Raw genomic sequence first — 23,501 nt, 5'->3', positions numbered from 1 at the left:
CTTATATACAAAAATTAATTTGAGACAAAAAAAACCCTGAAACTACAAAATTTCTAGAAGAAAACACTGCAGAAAGACTTTATAACCTTTAGAAGGGTGAAGATATTTTAGTAGTTTAAAAAGGCAAGATCCATAAAGGAAAAACTTAAAAATTGGGTTTCATCAAAACTAGTAACTTCCTAACACTTAGGAAAATGTAAATGTAAGCCACAGTCAGGGAAACAATATTCCCTACATGTATCTTACAAAACCTTTTATTCCGAACATAGAATGTTTATAACTCAATAATAGAATACAAAGAACCCAGTGTTATTTATTTATTTATTTATTTGACAGAGATCACAAGTAGGCAGAGAGGTAGGCTAAGCAGAGAGCCCAATGTGGGACTCCATCCCAGGACCCTGAGATCATGACCTGAGCCGAAGGCAGCGGCTTAACCCACTGAGCCACCCAGCGGCCCTCCCAGTGTTTTTTAATGAACAAGAAATCTGAACAAACATTTCATTAAACAAATATATGACTAGCCAATATCATTGGAAATAGTTTTGGTAGTTACCATCATGGAATTTGAACCATGATGGTTAACTCTACAAAAAATAGATGGTAACCAAGGTGGCGGTTGGTTCCCTGGCCCTCTATGCCACTTGCTGGCCTGTAGTAAATCCCTTATAGTTTGTGTTACATGTAAAACCCTGCTCATACAGCTGTTGTTAAGGCAATATTTTGAATGCCTTGAGGATACGGCTTACCTCCTGGAAATTGTGTTAGAATTAGGCAAGGCTGGTTAGAGTTGAGAAGGAATTAAAATTTTTGTCAGTCCTAATTGGATAACAATAAAGCAAAAATAGAATCTAGGTGTTAGATGGGTGGTCACTGTAAACATTTTTCAATTATGTTTAAAATTTTTTATTAATAAAATGTTAGGAAAATTAAAGCTTGTAGGAAAATAATTTAACTTTGCGAAGTAATTTTGAATTTTCCCAAAAAACTTGTGATTGTCATTTCTAGATTATTATTCTGAAAAATATTTACCAGTGATTTGAACCACAGTTTCAGGCAAGATTCTAGAGTGATTCATAGTGGGTACAGATTTCACAGATTAATAACCTCAGGTGTGTAAAAAAGTTTTTATATCAGTTCCTTCCAAAATATATATAAATTAAAATTTAAAAATAAAAGAAGGCAATCCATAGGTAACAGGTCCTTTATCCAGTGAGTCTTAAAAGGATAGGAAAAAGTGTTATCTTGAAAAAGTTAGTTTTTCAGTTTTATTTTTTTTTTCTTTTTTTTTAAAGATTTTCTTTTTTATTTATTTGACAGAGAGAGATCACAAGTAGATAGAGAGGCAGGCAGAGAGAGAAAGAGAGGGAAGCAGGCTCCCTGCTGAGCAGAGAGCCCGACGTGGGACCCGATCCCAGGACCCCGAGATCATGACCTGAGCCGAAGGCAGCGGCTTAACCCACTGAGCCACCCAGGCGCCCCTTATTTCTTATTTTAACACTGCACTCAACCAAACTCTATCCACCCTTTCTTTGTAAATCTGCTGTAAAGAAACAGTTACTGAATTAATGTTTATATGGATTGTTGTTTAGGAGGAAGCAGAAGAGAAATTGAGAAAGCAAAGGGAGTTGAAGCAAGATTTTGTAGAACAAATGGCCCTGAAGGAATTAGTACTCCAGGCTGCAAAAGAGGAAGAGGAGACCTTCAGAAAGGCTATGCTAGCTAAGCTTGCTGAGGATGATCGGATAGAACTGAGGAATGCTCAGAAACAAAGAATGAAGCAACTAGAACATAGGAGGGCTGTGGAAAAACTCATCGAAGAGCGTCGCAACCAGTTCCTTGCAGACAAAGTAAGAAAAAGTGTTCTGTTTTTTTTATTATCACTGAACCAACAATCAGCTCATCTTTTCCTCCACTAAACATTTAACTGAGACCCTTGCTGTTAGGTTATCTGTTTACTAACATATGGTGTAGACGTTTTCTGACCAATCATTCCTTAATGCATCTAGAATATATTTATTGATGCTTTCCATTGTGCTAGACACTGGTTGGCTGGTGTTGAGAACATAAATACAACTAAGTCCATGATTTCTATGAGTTTATGGTCTTGTATAAAAATGTATAAAAGCAATCATTATAAAGACAGGCCAAGTATATGTGATAATAATTATACAGGTATGGGCATCTTGGTATGGTAGAGGGGACACAGATCACGAATGCCCTGGATGCTATTTTAAGGAAAGTGATCTTTATCCAGGCGTACCCACTGAAGAATTAAGTAGGCTACATGGTTAAGTTCTGCACTTGGAAAGATGACTTGAGTAGGGATATTGGGGGTAGAGTGCGGGGAGTAAGACTGGAGATAGGGAGACCAGTTAGGACATTACTATGGTAAGTTGGTGAGAGGTGGGGAAAACCCATGCAAATGGAGAAGGGGGGAAATGTGAGGGAGATACCTCGATGGGGCTTGGTGACCAGTTAGGTCTGGAGAGGTAAGAGCAGGATTACGGCTGCTGCTACTACTACTAAATAATACTATTGCTTCCATCTTCAGTGAATGGGTGAGGTCCTAAAGAGAACAAAGAAAAATGGATTTCAAGGGGGTATATAATTCCATTTTGTCTGCATTAATTCTTGGGTTCCAGGGGGAGATTTCTTAGCTGGCAATGTAGACTTCAGAGTTGAAGAGGGAACTAGATTTGTGCCTTTGGACACATCAGTTTCTTATGTTTCATTCATAAACCTGAAATAATACTTAAATAATCTGCCTCACTAGATTGTTGAGCTTTAAGAACCAAATAAGATAATATGTAAGTACTCTGTAAGTACAAACAGCTCTAAATATGAAGAATACAGATTAGGCATATGGTAAATATTTATGATTAATGGAAGTGGTAGCAGTAACAGTGAAAATTTATTGAGCATTTACATGCGTCATTCACTATTCTAAGCTCATTACAAGCAAAGTGATAACTTTAAATTTTCAACCCTGTGAGTTAGGTATTATTCTACCCCCACTGTAAAGGTGTGGAAACTAAGGCATAGAGAGATGACATATATATTGCTCAAAGTTTCACAGCAAGTAAGTGGCAGAGCAGGGATTAATAAAGTTACTTATGGTAATAATGATCTTTTCCTATATGGGTGGACAGGAAGAAATCTTGAGATATTCTTGTAATCAACAGATACTGACCTGTTAGGCATTCTGCTGAGTGTTGGTGAAGGAACCAAAATAAATCAAAATTAATTCTGGTAGCTTCTAGGGTAGTGCAAAAAATAGGGTACAGATTTGTAAAAGACTTGATTATATATAAAATTATACTAAGAGTACATTTCCTAAATGTACAATGTAAACATTTATAGAATTTGGTAGTTGTAATTTACTAATTGTGCAATACGGATGACCCATGAACAACACAGGGGTGAGGGGTGCTGAACCCTCCCCCTTACCCAGTCAAATATCCACAATTAACTTCTGACTCCCCCAAAACTTAATAGCCTACTGAGGACCAGAAGCCTTACTGATAACATAAAGATTCAATTAGCATATATTTTATATATGTGTTACATCCTACATTCTCAAAGTAAGCCAGAGAAAAGAAAAGAAAATGTTATCAAGAAAATAATAAGAGAAAGTATATTCACAGTACTATATTGTATTTATTGAAAAAAAAATTACCTGTGCAGTTCAAACCTGTGTTATTCATGGGTCAACTGGACATTTCTGGCAGAACTATGTGGGTTTACCTGGAAATACATAAAAGATGAATAAAAGCAGAAGGCTATTCTAAGTTGGCAGCATATGGAAATACCACAACGAGAAACTTGAATGATAGGCAGAGGAGTCTAGATAGGATACAATAGGAAACTGATGACCATAACATGGTCTTTAGCAAGAGGAGAAGGTAGTAATTCAAGAAAGAGGTGATGAGGACCTGGAATAGGTTCACAAACCTATTGGGGAGAATACAAGATTTCTCTTCTTAGGATGTGGCAAACACATTAAATATCCTAATAAACATTTTTATGTTTAGAAGCAAGAAGGGGAAGAGTTTAAAATTTTTAAAGATGAGACTGGTATAGCTTTTTTGGACCATGAAGTGTAGAGTGGAGGAAGGAGTCAAAATAACTCCCAAGGTTTTAAATGTGAGAAACTCAAAGACTACCAAATGCTGTTATGTTATGAGGTAGAACAAAAAAGATATAATAATACTTCAGCTTTAATCATGGTGTGTTTGAAACAGAAATGCAAATTGAAAATATTCTTAAGGCAGTTGACCCAGAGAGCAAAGCTTAGTCAAATTTTCCTAGAAATACATATCTCGCATTAAGCAGCAGCAGAGAGAGGTTCAAGCTAAGATGATTCCTCCAAAGAATTATCATGATGAGAAACAGTAAGAGGGCCAATCAAGTCTTGGTGAACATTCTTATTTGATGGGAGGAGGAGGAGGAAGAAAACAATGACAGGGGCGCCTGGGTGGCTCAGTGGATTAAGCTGCTGCCTTCGGCTCAGGTCATAATCTCAGGGTTCTGGGATCGAGCCCCGCATCGGGCTCTCTGCTCTGCAGGGAGCCTGCTTCCTCCTCTCTCTCTGCCTACTTGTGATCTCTCTCTCTGTCAAATAAATAAATAAAATCTTAAAAAAAAAAAAAAAAACAATGACATGACCAAGAGGTGGTTAGAAAGGCAAGAGAATCTGGAACCATCCATGGTGTATCACAGAAAACCAAGAGAGATCAGCTCTGTCTTTTGCCTGCTCCATGAAGTGTCAAGATACTTTGGCTCTCCTCTCTTCTTACTTATGTCACACCATAGTTCTGTTGCCATATTTCCAGATGTCTAAATGACAAAGTTGGAAACAGTTTGTCTTAATTTTCTCTAATGTAAATATTCGTAGTATGAAGCTGTGTGCTTCAAGTGTCTGAGATTGGGCCACATCCCAAGGGCAAGGGTGGATTTTCATTATCATGGAATATGTTAATCCTTTCCATTATAATCCTATGAGGCTCTAACTCTGTTTTCTAGATTTTGAAGATATTCCTAAATAGGTATCTACAATTCGGTTTAGCTTTTTAAGAAATCATATGGTTAGGCAGACAAAAATCTGAAACTCCCTAGGAAGTAGTTTCCTACTACCAGCTATTCAGAATTTGTCCTAAATGGACAACTTGGTTTCAGAGTTTTCTAAACTCTTTATCCTAATTTACTATAAAAATGTTTATTAGGATATTTAATGTGTTTGCCACATCTTAAGAAGAGAAATCTTGTATTCTACCCAAATTAGAGACTATACGTCATTGGACAAAAATTTAACAAGTGAGTTTTCCTCACAACATTACAGAACTTTCTTGTATCTCCTTTTTATAAGGAACACATCAGTTAGGATTAGGTTTGGCTACAGGTACAGAAACCAAATTAATGGTGTCTTAGTGGATAGTTTATTCTTCCTCATAAAAGTCTGTATGACACATCTGCTTATATTCCATTGGCAGAAACCAAGTCCTATTTTGACCACACCTGACTATAAGGGAACCTTAGAAATGTAGTCTTCAAAAAAAAAAAAAAAAAAAAAAAAATTCAGGTGTAACAATTCCATGGCAGATTCTGTTACCCTATTTGATCTTAGAGGTAACATAAATAAGGGCCAACCTCTGATTCAGGAACAAGATGGATGAGAATGTCTTTTCTCAATTAGCTGTATCAATGCTCTGTCTGATTCTGTAATGCAGATAGTATTATAGTAGACGAAATACTATCATGAGGAGCAATTATAGGTGTAGGTGGCACTGGAAATGGCTGTCCTAGCATCCCCCTTTTTCTTCATTGCTAACTATGAAGAGTTATTAGGTTATGTAGAAGCTGGTCTCTACATTGTAGGAAAACAGACATACTCTTTTCTAGTTTACATGACTTTGACATGGACTGGTCCGAAAAAATAATGAGCCTAGGAAACTATAGTTATTACAAAGACACGCTTAACATTAATACTACTTTAATTCTAGGTGGGAATTCACCGCTTCAGTGGTCTGCCTTTAGCACCCTTCCCTTTCCAACAGGATTATTTGGGTATGGCTCCATAAGAGTTCTTTTAAGCCCTAAAACTTTTCAAGCTGGTCCTCTCTTCCATAGTATATGGTACAGAAGTTTGGTGTGGTTATATAAGAGCATTCAGAACTCTCTCCTGAGAAACATCAATTCTTTTTTTTTTTTAAAGCTCAGCAAGTCCCAAGATAGAATCTTAAAAAAAAAAAAATTCAATTTATTCATTTGACAGAGATCACAAGTAGGCAGAGAGGCAGGCTGAGAGAGAGGGAAGCAGGCTCCCCCCTGAGCAGAGAGCCTGATTTGGGGCTCAACCCCAGGACCATGACCTGAGCTGAAGGCAGAGGCTTAACCCACTGAGCCACCCAGGTGCCCCGAAACACCGGTTCTTCTGTTGGAACTATTGCTGTTATTCTTGTGCTTCCTAGAGGCTCTTAAAAATCTTAACATATATGGAAATATTTACCTTTTAGATATCCCTGTTTTTTTAAAGATTTACTTTATTTATTTGACAGAGATCACAAGTAGGCAGAGAGGCAGGCAGAGAGAGAGGAGGAAGCAGGCTCCCTGCTGAGCAGAGAGCCCGATGCGGGACTTGATCCCAGGACCCTAAGATCATGACCTGAGCTGAAGGCAGAGGTTTAACCTACTGAGCCAACCAGGTGTCCCCCTATTTTGTTTTATACTGTAAACTGCCTTCAGCACTTGGCATATGGTTAACATTATAAAAATATCTGAACAAATTAGGAAATCCCTTCTTTGAAAATTTTTTCCTTGGTAATGAAGATATATTGTCCTAGAAATACATACTGGCCTCCCTAAAATCCCAGTCATGACTACTGTTTTTGTAACTTTAAAAGATAAAGATATGTTGTATATATAATATAAAAGATATATATACTATACAGTATATTCTGAAGTTAGCATCAAAAATAGTTCATCAGTTTTGTCTAATTCACTATGAGAATAGGTTTTTATTTAATGACTTCTTAAAAGATTAATGTATGCTGTGACAATAAAATTTTATTTACATTTCCAGCAACGTGAACTAGAAGAATGGCAGTTGCAGCAAAGAAGACAAGGATGTATTAATGCAATTATAGAAGAAGAAAGACTAAAACTTCTCAAAGAACATGCTACAAAATTACTAGGCTATCTCCCTAAAGTAAGTGAGATTTAACTCAAGGTATAATCCTCCTGACCTCCAATAGTGGGGAAAATTACATGGTAACTAGGATTTTGGAGGGTCTGGGTTTTGCTTACTTCTGGCTGTTCACAAAGCAGCAGTGGACTCTTAGGCAGTCATTGACATCTGTCTCTAAAATGAGAGAGTTGGTCTTGGCACATTCTTAGAAGCAGGAGCTAGATTTCCTGAATTTCAGTTTTAGAAGTCTAAAACTAAACTATCTGAAATCAGTTGTGATACTTTGTACACTAAAGCTGATGACATACACTGCTAACAGACACACGCTTGAACCAAGTCCGAGATCTGTTATCTAATGGGAAGTTTTAAGTAGGTACTAGGTAACCTGTTTTTAAAAGTACTTCCAAAAGATAACAGATTTTCATGTATAAGTGAGATACATTCTGATTATAAATGAAGTAACAACTGAGTTTCATAAGCCATATAAACATGTGGATGCATGTAAATAAAATTTCCATCTTTTAAATTTAGAAATGTCATTTGATTTATTCATCTGGAAGAATCTGCTTATTTTTTAGTGCAGTACTAAGGGAGAAAGGGAAATGAGTAATTATTGCTTGTCCACAGGTTGTTTCAGTATAATTGGTTGATAGGATTTATTAATATAGTCTTAATTAATATATCACCTTGTAAGTTCTGGAGAGTCTAGGATTTAGATATTTTTAAAAGTAAATGTGGAGATGGGGAGAGCCTAACAAACCTAATATATCCCCAAATGACCTAAATTATTATTTAGGTCCTTTAAATTATATAAGCAAATACTTAAGAGGCTTTTACTGTATAGTATAAGGGAAAATAAAAGTAAATAAAAGCATGGAGAATTTCAAAGTGCTTGCTTAAATGGCCTAACTCCAAACCTGGAATCTTTCCTGCAAGACTGAAGGTTTGCTGATCAGCCACAGACGGAGGCAAGAGCCAGTCTCATCCATGAGCCTGGCAAAGCTCAGCCTCTTCACCCTGACCTCTCTCAGACCTTATAAAATTCTTTCTCATTCAGCAAATCCTAGCAGTCGTGACCTGCAGTAGTAAGGGAGAAGAGCCCAGATTCCTATTACAAATTCCTACACTGGAGCCGATAGATATGTCAGGAAATCAGTCAAAGAGTATTCAGTATATATATCAAATCATAATTTTAGAGAACAGTGATTTTTTCATAAACCTATTAAATAGATTACATTATCTTAGAGATATAACTTCATGAATTTGTAGTCTATGTATTAGCATTTGGTGAACTACTCTAGCATCTGAAGTAACCCACAAAATATTTTTCTTGTAGGGAGTATTTAAAAAAGAGGATGATATCGATATGCTTGGTGAAGAGTTCAGGAAAGTATATCAGAAAAGGAGTGAAATTTGTGAAGAGAAGTGACACCATCAAGATTAGGTAAAAACTAGATTGTTTTCACCACTAGATGTCATTGTAACTTTTGTTTTACAGTTAATACTGAATCTGTAATCTACTTCGATTTTCTAAAGTGTCTCTAATTCATATTTTTTAGCTACAAAATTAATCGCTCTTAGTCAAACTCGTTCTTGTACTGATAATTTGAAGATCTGAGTTGGGTACCACATCACAACAGTCCATGTATATATAAATACATTACAGGCCAAACCCAGGAGACTAACTTCTTCATACTACTCCTGCTGCTCAGAGTTTTTTCTGCATCTCCATTCAGACTACAGTTCCACTGGTATTTGTGTTTAAGGAACTTTACTTCCAGGATTTGGCCAGCCAAAGTATCTTTTTCTTTCTACTATAAGGAAAGAAAATAGTTAAGAATGAGGAATTTCAAAGTGCTTTATTGTCAATAAAACTTAAAAACAGAATTTCTATAACATAAACTTATCATTTATGAACTAGAGCTGAATCTCCAGGACATAAAGTACTTTACATTAGACAGCAGGTGGGTCACAAGAAAGAATCAAAAGTTAAATTCCTATTATTTTATATATCAATTTTGTATCCCCTAAATCTGAACAAGGAATTCACTTGAATTACTTTGATTTCATTACCAATGTCTTCATTACTTAGAGTAAAAATAGTGCATTAAAATTTATATAATTATAAAGTAGATAATTTATGAATTTCCCCATTCAAGTGCCTTCATAAATTCCTCTTCGGTGAAAGACAACATCTTGGCAGCTTCAATATGCATCTGTGTTTGTAACAAATCAATATTGTTTTAGTATTAAGAGGAGACCACAGAACAACAGGAAATTGATAAAAGTGTGTACATAAATATGCTATCAAATTAATAAGGTCTGGTGGAATGTGTACTCGAATTCTAATAAACATGGTATTTGAAATTACATTCAGTGGTCAGCTTGTAAAAACTTATTTTGTCTATGGTGGTTACTGAACCAACATGTTGAGAGAATAATAACTTTTTTTTTTTTTTAAAGATTTTATCTATTTATTTGAAGAGATCACAAGTAGGCAGAGAGAGGGGGAAGCAGGCTCCCCGCCGAGCAGAGAGACTGATATGGGGCTCGATCCCAGAACCCTGAGACTATGACCCGAGCCGAAGGCAGAGGTCTAACCTACTGAGCCACCCGGTGCCGCGAGAGAATAACAACATTTTAATTCCTAACCTTGGCAAAAAGGGAAAGTGGCAGAACCATGACTCCGTATCTTTTCACCACCAGGTAACTTCATGGACGGAAGGCAATAGTGGTTGGGATCCAATTTTCAGTCTTCCGTGTTTCAAGAGGCAAACTAATCCCCTAAGATAATAGTTATTCTTGTACATACTTTCTGTAATTAAGGAATATCCATACAGTATTTCTAGTCCCATTTTCCACATTACTAATATCCTTGCATGAAAATATCCATTTGCTTGGATGACACATTGTATATAAATAGTATTTTGTATGTGAATAGATAAAATTTTGTGCCTAAGGGCGCCTGGGTGGCTCAAGTCATGATCCTGGGGTCCTAGGATCGAGCCCCACATCGGGCTCTCTGCTCAGCAGGGAGCCTGCTCCCTCTTTCTCTGCCTGCCTACTTGTGATCTCTCTGTCAAAAAAAAAAAAAAAAATTTTTGTGCCTAAGTGTGTCAAAATAAAAAACATATCTAAAGTAGAAATAATAACTATTTTAGTAGAGTGGCCCAAATAATACCTATGATTTAACTGTGTTTTTTAAGGACAGACTCACCTTCTGCCTTTTTAAAACATCAATTAATTTTAATTGTTTCTTGAACCCTATCATTAATTCTCCCTTTTGTTTTTCTAGCTTCTTGTTTTCTGATTTTAATGCTTCAATTTTTTTGTGTTCTTCATTGGCTATATCCTGCAAAAAGAGAAGAAACTCCCATATAGTTTTCAGTCTTTACTGGAAAAAATTATAAAAAATATTGTCACATTAGTAATAAATATCTTTAACTGAAATATAAAATTTTTGCAAATTTTCTTCTTTGCATTACTGAATAACATTGTTAACTTTTAATGATCTCTCAAACATTTTAGAAATAATTCAGTTCTAATTCCAGTAATGCCAGTTTGTAGTAGACCAACTCTTCTGGGGTTAACAAAAACGTATTTGAAGGCATAGATGAATAAACAGTAGTAAGCAGAAATTGGAGGTGATATGCTCCTTGAAAAAAGAGAAATATACTGGTTAAAGTCCATAGTCAGATGGCTTCTGAGAGCACTTTCTACTTCATGGGTTCACAGGAGATGGACCTCAAGGAAAAAGTAGCAGTCTTACTGGTCTGAGAAGTGAGACAACAGGGTAGCCATGGTGGCAGAAATTTCCAGTTGACAAATTCTAGAAAGAATGGAGCCCTCAAAATTCCCTCAGATCCTTGGTAGACATTTAAATACCCCAAATACCCCACAGGCAGGGTGAGACCCCTAGGAACACATGAATTGCAGCTGTGGTCTAAAGAGCTGAGCAGAGAATTCAGCCACAGGCCTGACAAGGGAGAGAGAGTTTGATCTTGGCAAAAATCATCCAAATGAGCTCTGCATCAGTTTGGACAATGGAGAAGAAGGACCAATGAACTTTGACAGGTCAGTAGAATTTAACTAAGTACAGGAAGATCTTATACTTAAATAAAAGTTAAAGGAAGCCTTTCATGCAAAATGGTAATGATACCAGAAGGAAATCTGAATCTACATACACATATAAAAAAGTAACAGAAATAATAACATGGTAAATATTAGTAGACTTCTTTTTTAAGTAAATCTCTTTAAAAGATAATTGATAGTGATGTTACCAAGATGGCAGATTACAAAGTTCCGGGCCCTTGTCCCCCAACAAACACACATGGACACACTGAAGACACAGTATAGTGTCGTGAGAAGTACAGAAGCCAACGGGGCACCTGGGTGGCTCAGTGGGTTAAGCCTCTGTCTTCGGCTCAGGTCATGATCTCAGGATCCTGGGATCGAGCCCCACATCAGGCTCAGCAGGGAGCCTGCTTCCCCGACCCCCACCTCTCTCTGCCTACTTGTGATCTCTCTCTCTCTTTCTGTCAAATAAATAAATAAAATCTTTAAAAAAAAAAAAAGTATAGAAGCCAACTACACAGTAGCAGCCAAGCAAACACCTAAAAAGCCATATTCAAAAATGATAGGAAATTTCATGGCATTTATGCTCACCCTTTTTCCCCTTACCCTCCTGGCATAATGGAAGGAAGCCTTTCAATTCATGAAAAGAAGAGTAGAACTTGCCTGTAATGGTCTGACTTGTTTGGGGATTGCTTGAGGGACTGTCTCACCTGATTCAGAGCACTGATGGAATGGTGACACAGTTTATGTATCAGGCTGGAGGCTGCTGGAAGCAGTGGTGGGAACTGCTGCACATAGGGCCTACAGGGGGTCTGCATAACCATGAATGTCTAGGTACAAGAGATTATAGGCTGAGGAATAAAATTGAAGGCCCAGAGAAGAAGCAGGGCTGAGACTCCTAGGAAGTTAAACATTTAAATGACAGAGTAAAGAGCTTTAAGATGTACAGAAAACAAATCAAAATGGTAATGGGAAGTTCTTCTCCATCAGTAATAACTGGAAATGTGAATGAATTAAACTTCCCCTAGATTGTATTTAAAAAATAAGATCGAACTGTATACCGTCTATAAGAGATGTAAGGACATACATTGAAAAGATGAAAAAAGATACTGCATGCAAATGGTACCCAAAGGAGGACAGCAGGTCTATAATAGTATCAGACAAAATAGACTATAAGTCAAAACAGTTATGAGACAAAAAGGCCATTATGTAATAAAATGCTTCATTCACCAAGGAATTACAACAATTGTATATTCACCAAACATCAGTTCCTATATATGAGGCAAACACTGACAGAACTGGTGGAGAAAAGAAAAGCTCTGTGATTATAGTAGACTTCAATACGCCACCTATGGATATAACAACCAGAAAGAAGGGTATTAAGAACAGTATGTGAACAACCCAACAGACCAACTGGGCCCAAAAGATGTATATAGTATATTCCACCCAACAAAAGCAAAATACACATTTTTCCTTTGTTTTACCCCTAAAGATTTATTTATTTGAGAGAGAAAGAGAGAGAATGTGAGCATGCGCAGGGGTGAAGGGCAGAGAGAGAGGGAGAGAGAAACCCAAGCAGACTGTGCTAAATGTGGAGCCCGACACGGGGCTCAATCTCACTACCTTGAGACTATAACCTGAGCTGAAGCTGAAACCAAGAGTCAGCACTCAACTGACTGTACCACCTAAGTGGCCCCAAATACACATTTTTCTTAAGTGTACATGGAATGTTCTCCAAAACAGATCATGGGCCACAAAACAAGTCTTAGTAAATTCTAAAAGACTGAAGCCATACAAACTTTCTGTTCACACTAAAATGAAACTCAAAATCAACAGGAGAAGGAAAATTGGAAAATCTATAAATATATGGGGATTAAACAACATACTCTTAACGAATGGGTCAAAGAAGAAATCACAAGGGAAGTTAGAAATTATCTTCAGATAAATGACAATGAAAACAATGTACCAAAACTTATGGGATATAGCAAAAGCAATGCTAAGGTGAAAATGTATAGCTACAAATGTTTACGTTAAAAAATAATAAAGATCTCAAATCATAACAAAGAACTGAACATAACTACAGAACTAAACCCAAAGCTAGCTGAAAGTAGGAAATACTAAAGATTAGAGCAGAGATAAATAAAATAGAGAATAAAATAACAGTAGAGAAAAATCAATGAAACTAAGAGTTGGTTCTTTGAAAAGATCAACAAAATTTACTTTATCTAGACAAAAAAAGAATAGACTCAAATAACAGCAGAAATGAAAGGGGATATTAAAACTGACTTTACAGAGAGGTGTCTGGGTGGCTCAGTTGGTTAAGTGACTGCCTTCAGCTCAGGTCATGATCCCAGAGTCCTGGGATCGAGTCCCACATCGGGCTCCCTGCTCCTTGGAGAGTCTGCTTCTCCGACTTTCTCCCCTCTCACACTCTCTCTCTCAAATAAATAAATAAAATCTTTAAAAAAAAAATTGACTTTACAGAAATAAAATTGTAAATGGGACAGTAGACATTACAACTGAAACCACAGAAATAAAGAGGGTAAGAGAATACTCTGAACAATGGTACACCAATAATCGGATAACCTAGACAAAGTAAATTCCTAGACACTCCCAAACTACTAAAACTGAATGATGAAGAAATAGGAAATTAGTTCAGGCAATACAAATATGTAACTAGTTAGCAGAGTGAAGGAGCACTCAAAAATCTCTCAACAAGGAAATCCTCGAGCCAGATGGCTTTACTAGAGAATTATACCAAATATTTAAAGAAAAATTAACACCAAGAAGAGTCCAAGATAGCAGAGGAGTAGGAGACTTTAATTTCATCTGGTCACAGGAATTCAGTTCGATAACTATCAAATCATTCTGAACACCTGCAAACTTAATTGGAGATCAAAAAAAAAGAATAGCAGCCATTCTATGAACAGAAAAGTGACCACTTTCTGGAAGGTAGGAGGTGCAGAGAAGTGAGTACAAGGTGATATATGGGAAGACACACCACAACGGGGAGGGAGCCTCCATCAACTGGCTACTGGCAAGTGACAGAACAGTGGAGCACAAAATCGGAACTTTTAGGAGTTAGAGCATAGAGTGCAGCCAGAGACCAGGGAGACAGGAGTGACTGACTGCTTTTCTCTGAGGGCTCACTGAGGAATGGGATCCCAAGTTCTCGGCTTCTCTGGGGCCAGAGATTGGGAGGTCGCCATTTTCATTCTTGTCCCCCAAAGCTGAACTAAATGACAAAAGGAAAGTTGGAAAGAACTCAAATACATGGAGGCTAAAAAGCATCCCACTAAAGAATCAATGGGTCAATCAGGAAATTAAAGAATTTAAAAAATCATGGAAACAAATGAAAATGAGAACACAACTGTTCAAAACCTTTGGAATGCAGCAAAGGCAGTCCTAAGAGGGAAGTATATAGCACTACAAGCCTTTCTCAAGAAACCAAGTCTCAAATACACAAGCTAAACTTATATCTAGAAACACTGAGATAGGACAGCAAATAAAGCCTAAACCCAACAAGAGAGGAGAAATAATAAAGATCAGAGCAGAAATCAATGAAACAGAAACCAAAAGAACAGTAGAACAGATAAATGAAACTAAGAACTGGTTCTTTGAAAGAATAAGATTGATAAAGCCCTGGCCAGACTTATCGAAAAGAGAAAGGACCCAAACAAAATCATGAATAAAAGAGGAGAGATCAAAACTAACACCAAAGAAATATAAATAATTACAAGAACACATTATGAGCAACTATATGCCAGCAAATTAAACAATCTGAAAGAAATGGATGCATTCCTAGAGACTTATAAACTACCAAAACTGAACCAAGAAGAAATAGAAAAGATGAACAGACCCATAATTAGTAAGGGAATTGAAGCAGTAATCAAAAATCTCCCAAAAAAAACAAGAGCCCAGGGCGAGATGGCTTCCCTGGGGAGTTTCACAAAACATTTAAATAAGAATTAACACCTATTCTTCTGAAGCTGTTCAAAAATATAAATGGAAGAGAAACTTCCAAACTCTTTCTATGAGGCATTACCTTGATCCCCAAACCAGACAAAGACCTCATCAGAAAGGAGAATTACAGACCAATGTCCCTGATGAACATGGATGTAGTAACTCTTACCAAAATACTAACCAAAAGGATCCAAAAATATAATCAAAGGATTATTCATCACGACAAAGTGGGATTAATTCTAGGGCTACAAGGGTGGTTCAACATCAGCAAATCAATGTGATATACTACATAAATAAAGGACAAGAACCATATGATCCTCTCAATAGACACAGAAGAAGCATTTGACAAAGTACAGCATCCTTTCTTGATTGAAACTTTTCTTTCTCTCTGTGTAGGGATAGAGGGAACATACCTCAATACCATAAAAGCCATCTATGAAAAACCTAGAGTAAATATCATTCTCAATGGGGAAGAACTCAGAGCTTTTCCCGTAAGGTCAGAAACATGGCAGGGATGTCCAATATTACCACTGCTATTCAACAAAGGACTAGAAGTCCTAGCCTCAACAATCAGACAACAAAAAGAAAGGCATCTGAATCAGCAAAGAAGTAGTCAAACGCTCTTTGCAGATGACATGATATTTTATGTGGAAAATCCAAAAGATTCCACCCCCAAATTGCCAGAACTCATAGAGGAACTCATATGAAGTGTCAAGATATAAAATCAATGCAAAGAAATCAGATGCATTTCTATACACCAAGAATGAGACAGAAGAAAGAGAAATTGAGTCAATCTCATTTACAACTGCACCCAAAGCCACGAGATTCCTAGGAATAAATTTAACCGAAGAGGCAAAGGATCTGTACCCAGAAAATTGCAGAATACACATGAAAGTAACTGAGGAAGACACAAAGAAATGGAAAAATGTTCCATGCTCATGGATTAGAAGAACAAATATTGTTAAAATGTCTATGCTACCTAGAGCAATCTACACACTCAATGCAATCCTTATCAAAACAACATCAACTTTTTTTCACAGAACTGTAATAAATAATCCTAAAATTTGGATGGAACCAGAAGACCCCAAATAGCCAAAGGAATGTTGAAAAAGAAAACCAAAGCTGGTGGCATCACAATTCCAGACTTCAAGCTCTATTACAAAGCTGTAATCATCAAGACAGTATGGTGCTGGCACTAAAACAGACACAGATCAATGGAACAGAATAATGAACCCAGAAATGGACCCTCAACTCTATGGTCAACTAATCTTCCACAAAGCAGAAAAGAACATCCAGTGGGAAAAAGACAGTTTCTTCAACAAATGGTGATGGAAAAACTGGACAGCCACATGCAGGGATCTTTACCAAGATAAAAAGCTTTTGCACAGCAAGGGGAACAATCAACAAAACCTGAAGACAATCGGCAGGATCAGAGAAAGTATTTCCAAATGACTTATCAGATAAAGGGCCAGTATCCAAAATCTACAGAGAACTTCTCAAACTCAACACCTACAGAGCAAATAATCCAATCAAGAAATGGGCAGAAGACCTGAACAGACATTTCTTCAAAAAAGACATCCAGTGGCCAACAGACACATGAAAAAGTGCACAACATCACTCGGCATCAGGGAAGTATAAGCCAATACCACAATGAGATACCACTTCACACCAGTTAGAATGACTAAAATTAACAAGTCAGGAAATGACAGATGTTGGCAAGGATGCAGAGAAAGGAGAACCTTCCTACACTGTTGGTGGGAATGCAAGCTGGTGCAGACACTCTGGAGAACAGTATGGAGGTTCCTTGGAAAGTTGAAAAGAGAACTATCATACGACCCAGAAATTGCACTACTGGGTATTTATTTACCCCAAAGATATAAATGTGGTGATCCAAAGAGGCACCTGTACCCTAGTGTTTATACCAGCAATGTCTACAATAGCCAAACTATTGTGAAGAGCCCAACTATCCATCAACAGATGAATGAATAAAGATGAGACACACACACATACACACACAGAGAGAGAGAGGAATATTACACAGCCATCAAAAAAAGAAATCTGGCCATTTGCAATGATGTGGATGGAACTAGATGGTATTATACTAAGTAAAATAAGTTAATCAGAGAATGACAATTATCATATGATCTCACTGATACGTGGAATTTGAGAAACAAGGCAGAGGATCGCAGGGGAAGAGAGGAAAAAATGAAACAAGATGAAACCAGAGAGGGAGATAAGCCATAAGTGACTCTTAATCTTAGGAAACAAACGGAGGGTTGCTAGAGGGGAGGGGGATGGAGAGATGGGGTGGCTGGGTGATGGATATTGGGGAGGGTATGTGTTGTGGTGAACACTGGGTGTTGTTTGAGACTGATCAATCACAGAACCACAGCCCTGAAACAAATAATACATTATATGTTAATTTAAAAAATGAAATAAAATTTATATATAAAAATTAACACCAATCATGCTCAAATTCTTATCCCAAACTGAAGAGACCAAAACACTTCCAAACTCATTCTGTGAAAGTCAGCATTAGTCCATTACCAAAGCCAGAGAAAAACATGAGAAAAAAACCTATAGAACAATATCCCTCACAAATACTGATGTGAAAATCCTCAGCAAAATAATAGCAAACTGAATTCTGCGGTACATGCAAAGGTTTATACAGAACAACCAAGTGGGATATATTCCTGGAAGCAAGGATGGTTCAACATATGAAAATCAATGTAACACTCCACATTAACAGAAGGAAGGGAAACCCCCCCCCCCCCCACACACAATCCTCTCAATTGATGTAGAAAAAAGCATATGAGAAGATTTAACACATTTTCATGACAAAATGATACTACTTCAACATAATAAAAGCCATATAGGAAAAGCCCACAGCTAACAGACTTAGTGGTAAAAGACTGGAAGCTTTAGCTCTACGATCAGGAAGAACACAAGTTACCTCCTTTTGGATTTATTTATTATTTATTTATTTATTTGACACAGAAAGAAATCACAATTAGGCAGAGAGAGAGAGGGACGCAGGCTCCCTGCCAAGCAGAGAGCCCAATGCGGGGCTTGATTCCAGGACTCTGAGATCATGATCTGAGCTGAAAGCAGAGATTTAATCCACTGAGCCACCCAGGCACCCCAAGTTACCTCCTTTTGCCACATTTATCCAACTTCATCCAGAAGTCTTGGTCAGAGCAGCTAGGGAAGAAAAGTAATTAAAAGGCACCCACATAAAATAGAAGAAAGCTTATTTCTGTTCACAGATAGCACATGTATGTAGAAAACCCTAAAGATTCCACAAGTAAACTGTAAGAATAAATTCATTTGGTAAAGCTGCAAGATACAGAATCAATTGATTCATAAGAATCAGTTATATTTTTATGTACTAACAATGAACATTCTTAAAAAGTAATGACCATCAAAAAGAATAAAATACTTTAGAACAAACATAACTTGGAGGTGGAAGACTTTTACACTGAAAACTTCAAAACACTGCTGAAAATATTTAAACGCAAATAAGTGGACAGAAATTGTGTTTGTGGATTGGAAAGACTTAATATTAGTTCTGATACCAATATTACCCAAAAGATAATTATATATTAAATGTAATCTCTATCAAAATTCCAATTGTGTTTTTTATAGAAATAGAAAGATCCATCCTAATATTCATATGGAATCTCAAAAGACCAGGTATAGGCAAACAATCCTGACAATGAATAACAATTTGGAGGTTTCACACTTCCTGATTTCAAAATTTATTACAAAGCTACAGTAATCAAAACAATATGATACCTTCATAAAATATAGACCAATGGAAAAGAGAGCCCAGAAATAAACATATGTACACAAGGACAAATAATTATTGACAAGGTTATCAAGCCATTCACTGGGAATAAACAGTGCTAGGAAACTCATTATCTCCAAGCAAAATAATGAAACTGTACCCCCTATATCATACCATATACCAAAATTAACTCAAAGACCTTGGTCTTCGGTCAAAGACCTAAATGTAAACCCCCAAATTATGGAACTGTTAGAAGAAAACACAGAAGACATGGTACATGATATTGGATTTGGTTGTGATTTCATGGATAGGACACCAAAAGTATAGGAAACAAAAGGAAAAATAAACTGGACTTACATCAAAGGACAAAATGAATAGAGAGAAAGGCAACCTATAGAATGGTTTGTAGATATTGACAAATCATGTATCTGATAAGGGGTTAATATCCAGAATATGTAAAGAACTCCCCCAAATCAGTAATAGAGCACAGTCCACCAACTGTTTGAGTACGCTATAAATTTTTTAGGCATTTCTCTAAAGAAGATATATAAATGGCTTACTTCAAGCATATGAAAAGGTGATCAAATCACCAATCATTAGGGAAATGCAAATCAAAATCACAGAGAGAACCACCTAATAAACACAAGGATGACTACTATTAAAAAAATAAAACTCAAAACATGCACATACACACAAACAAAAAACAAGTACTGGTGAAAATACAGAGAAAGTGGAACCCTCATGCACCACTGGTGAGGATGTAAAATGATGTAGCTGCTGTGGAAAAGCAGTATGGTTTTTTCTTAAAAAATTAAAGATTTAATTTAATATTATGATTAGAGCAATTCCACATCTGGACATATACCCCAAATAACTGAAAGCAGGGTCTTAAAAAGATTAATTATATACTCGTGCTCATAGCAGGATTATACATAATGGCCAAAAGGCAGGAGAAACCCAAGTGTCCACAGACTAGTTGATAAACAAAATGTGGTATATACATACAGTAGAGTATTATTCAGCCTTAAAAAGAATGAAAAAAAAATTTTTTTTAAAGATTTTATTTATTTGACAGAGTGAGATCACAAGTAGGCAGAGAGGCAGGCAGAGAGAGAGGGGGAAGCAGGCTCCCTGCTGGGCAAAGAGCCTGATGTGGGGCTCGATCCCAGGACCCTGAGATCATGACCTGAGCGGAAGGCAGAGGCTTAACCCACTGAGCCACCCGGGTGCCCCAAAAGAATGAAATTTTGACACATGATACAACATGGATGACAGTGGAGGACAGTATGCTAAGTGAAATAAGCCAGTCACAAAAAGAGAAACACTGTATGAATCCACTTCTATGAGGTACCTAGAGTGGTCAAAATAATAAAGATAGAAAGTTGAACAGTGGTTGTCAGGAGTGGGGGAGAAGGGAATGGGAAATTGCTGTTTAATAGACACAGAGTTTCAACTTTTGTAAAATGAAAGAAGAGTTCTGGAGTTTGGCTGCATAACATTGTGCATGTGCATAACACCATGAACTGTACATTTAAAATACAAGAGGGTAAATTTTATGTGTACTATGCCAAAACTATTTTTTTTTAATTTTAAAAGATAATTCGTTAAAGCAAAAAGTAACAATATAGTGCGGAATTTGTGTATATGTAAAATGTATGACAACAGCAAAAATGGCAGAAAAGAGTAAATAGAATATACCACTAAAAGGTTCTTAAATTATTCATAAAGTGCTGTATTTCTTGAAGGTAGACAATGATAAAGAACTGAATGAGGGATGATAATATATGCATAGAGGAGTTGAGAATACAGGAGATAAAATGGAATCATTAAAAGGATATTCAAAAGAAGGAGAGAAAAAAGGGAAAGAAAGAAAATACGCAAATAAAAGACAAACAGGAAGTTAACAAAATTAAACAAATGTAATGTTCTAAATATCCCACATAAAAGTCAGAGACTGCATTAAACAAATGAATAAGTAAGTAAATAAGTACTCAACTATACGCTGTCTACACGATATAAAGGAGTTACAAGGAAAGGGATGGCAAAAGATAAACTAATGCTAACACTAATTAAAAGAAAGCTTAAGTGCGTGCCTGGATGGCTCAGTTGGTAGAGCATGTGACTTTGAAACTAAGGTCGTGGATTCAAGTCCCTTGTGGAGCATGGAGCCTGCCATTTAAAAAAAAAAAAGCTAAAAAATGCTATAGTTACTTAATATCTAAGTATATATCACAACAAAGACTACTATACTATGAGGAATATAAAGTATGTCACAATAAAAAAGGGTTCAACTCAATATGAGGACATAACAATCTTTTTTTTTTCCTTTTTTTAATTAATTTATTTTTTCAGCGTAACAGTATTCATTGTTTTTGCACAACACCCAGTGCTCCATGCAATATGTGCCCTCCCTATTACCCACCACCTGGTTCCCCCAACCTCCCACCCCCACCCCTTCAAAACCCTCAGGTTGTTTCTCAGAGTCCATAGTCTCTTATGGTTCGCCTCCCCTTCCAATTTCCCCCAACTTCCTTCTCTCCATCTCCCAATGTCCTCCAAGGACATAACAATCTTAAATACAGACCTCTAAAGTATATGATGCAAAAACTGACAAACTGAAAAAGGGAAAATAAATCCACAATTTTATTTGGAGATCAATATCTCTCTCAATCACTGATGGAACAAGTAAACTAAAATATGTAAAGATACAGACACTATCAAGCAACTTGACATAACTGATATTTATTGAATGCTCCTCCCAACAAATGCAGAATATACATTCTTTTCAAGGGCACTGGGAACATTTACCAATTTAAATCACATTCCAGCCATAAAACGAATCTCTATGGGTTTATAGTGGTTCAAATAAGAACAAATGGTCCAGGGAAGATTGAGTAGGAGGTCCCTAAACTAACCTGTCCTGCAGATACAACTAGATTACACTCACATCAGTACAGATAACCCAGAAAATGACCCAAAGACTGGCAGAATAAACTCCACAACTAAAGCAGAGAAAAGGCCACATCAAAAAGGGTAGGAAAGATAGAGATGCAGTTAGAAGCTAAACCCCACAGGTCTGGTCACCAGGGGGAGAAAGACACAGGCGTGAACAGGTGAGAAACAGGAGCCTGAATAAGGAAGACAAAGTCCCCTGGCATTTGGCTGTGAAAATCAGAGGGATCAAATTTCATGAGTTCTTACAACCAGTGGGACTTTAAAGCCTGGAACTTTGAAAACTGGCAGGCTCAGCTATGAGAGAGCCCAGGGAACAAAAGGAAGCTGAGTCCCCACCCTTAAAGAGACAGCACAACAAACAGCACCAGAGATACAGTTTAGAAGCGACAGTTTGAAAAACATCTGGGTGGCTGAGTCAGTTATGTTGTCTACCTTCAGCTCAGGTCATGATCCCGGAGTCCTGGGATAGAGCCTCACATCAGGTTCCCTGCTCAGCAGTGAGTCTGCTTCTCCCTCTGCCTCTGTGCTTCCCCCTACTGGTGCTCCTTCTCTTGCTCACTCACTCTAATAAAATAATTAAATGAAATCTTAAATTAAAAAAAGAAAAACAACTGGGAGAGTTAGTTACTAATTTCAGAATTCCCTGAGAAACTTCTCTAGGAACAAAGGAGCGGCAGGCTCCATGTCCCTCCCCTGCCCCCAAGCATTATTCACATGGCTACCTGTGGGAATCAGCTCAGCATATGTGTTCACTATCTAACTTGCTTACACTGTGCCCTGCCACCTCCAGCCATAAATGGAGTCCCTTCCTTGCAGGTCCTCTCCCCCAGAAGAACAGTGCAAACTGCCAACACTGCATCTTCCAACCTCCCACGGAGGACACACATACTGGTAAAACTGCACCCCTCACCTGCCTGCCCCTCCGCAACTTGCAGAGCACCCCAGATGCCTAGTCTCCCCAGTAGCTGCACATCCCCTATAGAAGAATACTGGCATCACTTCATTAAAAGTACACACCCTGTCTACTACATTCAAGAGCAATAGAGATAGCTGACCTTCCTAACACACAAGAACAAAGAGCTAGGCACAATGAGGAGACAGAGGAATATGTCCCAAATGAAACAATAGGACAAAATCACAGCAAGACACTTAAATGAAATGCAGATAAATATGCCTGACAAAGAATTTAGTAATGATCATAAAGATATTCACTGGATTTGAGAAAAAGTGAAGGACATTAGTAAGATCCATAACATAGAGATAAAACAAGAACTGATCAGAAATGAAGAAAAAAATAATTGAAATTTAAAATACACTTGATGGAATAAATAACAGGCTAGAGGAAGCAGAGGAACAAATTAATGCCCTGGAAGACAGAGTAATGGGAAGTAATCAAGTGGAGCAAAGGAGAGAAAAAAAAATTATGCAAAATGAGAATAGACTTAGGGAACTCAGTGACTCCCCATGTATAACATTCTCATTATAGGGATCCAAAAGAAGAAGAAAGAAAAAAGGGAGCAGAATATTTAATTAAAT

At 37.1% G+C, this 23,501-nt stretch overlaps 2 protein-coding genes across 3 annotated transcripts in view; one reads left to right on the top strand and one right to left on the bottom strand.

Moving 5' to 3' along the window:
* MNS1 (meiosis specific nuclear structural 1) overlaps window positions 1–10,591 on the top strand; it is a 47,941-nt gene extending 37,350 nt beyond the window's left edge. Inside the window, exons 8-11 of one of the 2 annotated variants that reach the window (XM_046007064.1) lie at window positions 1,593–1,850; window positions 7,082–7,207; window positions 8,523–8,630; window positions 10,482–10,591. In XM_046007064.1, the coding sequence (XP_045863020.1) occupies window positions 1,593–1,850; window positions 7,082–7,207; window positions 8,523–8,615 (477 nt within the window). In that variant the 3' untranslated portion in view covers window positions 8,616–8,630; window positions 10,482–10,591. Of the gene's footprint in view, window positions 1–1,592; window positions 1,851–7,081; window positions 7,208–8,522; window positions 8,631–8,852; window positions 8,930–10,481 lie in introns of those variants that run through there. The other variant, XM_046007065.1, reaches the window with a different exon arrangement.
* Window positions 9,271–23,501, bottom strand: part of TEX9 (testis expressed 9) — a 67,389-nt gene continuing 53,158 nt past the window's right edge. The window contains exons 11-12 of the mRNA XM_046007066.1: window positions 10,404–10,538; window positions 9,271–9,402 (exon numbers count right to left, since the gene is read on the bottom strand). Coding sequence (XP_045863022.1) covers window positions 9,325–9,402; window positions 10,404–10,538 — 213 coding nt within the window. The 3' untranslated portion in view covers window positions 9,271–9,324. The remainder of the gene's footprint in view (window positions 9,403–10,403; window positions 10,539–23,501) is intronic.

Source organism: Meles meles, chromosome 6 (genome assembly GCF_922984935.1).
Source record: "Meles meles chromosome 6, mMelMel3.1 paternal haplotype, whole genome shotgun sequence".
NCBI lineage: Eukaryota > Metazoa > Chordata > Mammalia > Carnivora > Mustelidae > Meles > Meles meles.
This window is presented reverse-complemented; position numbering and strand designations above follow the sequence as displayed.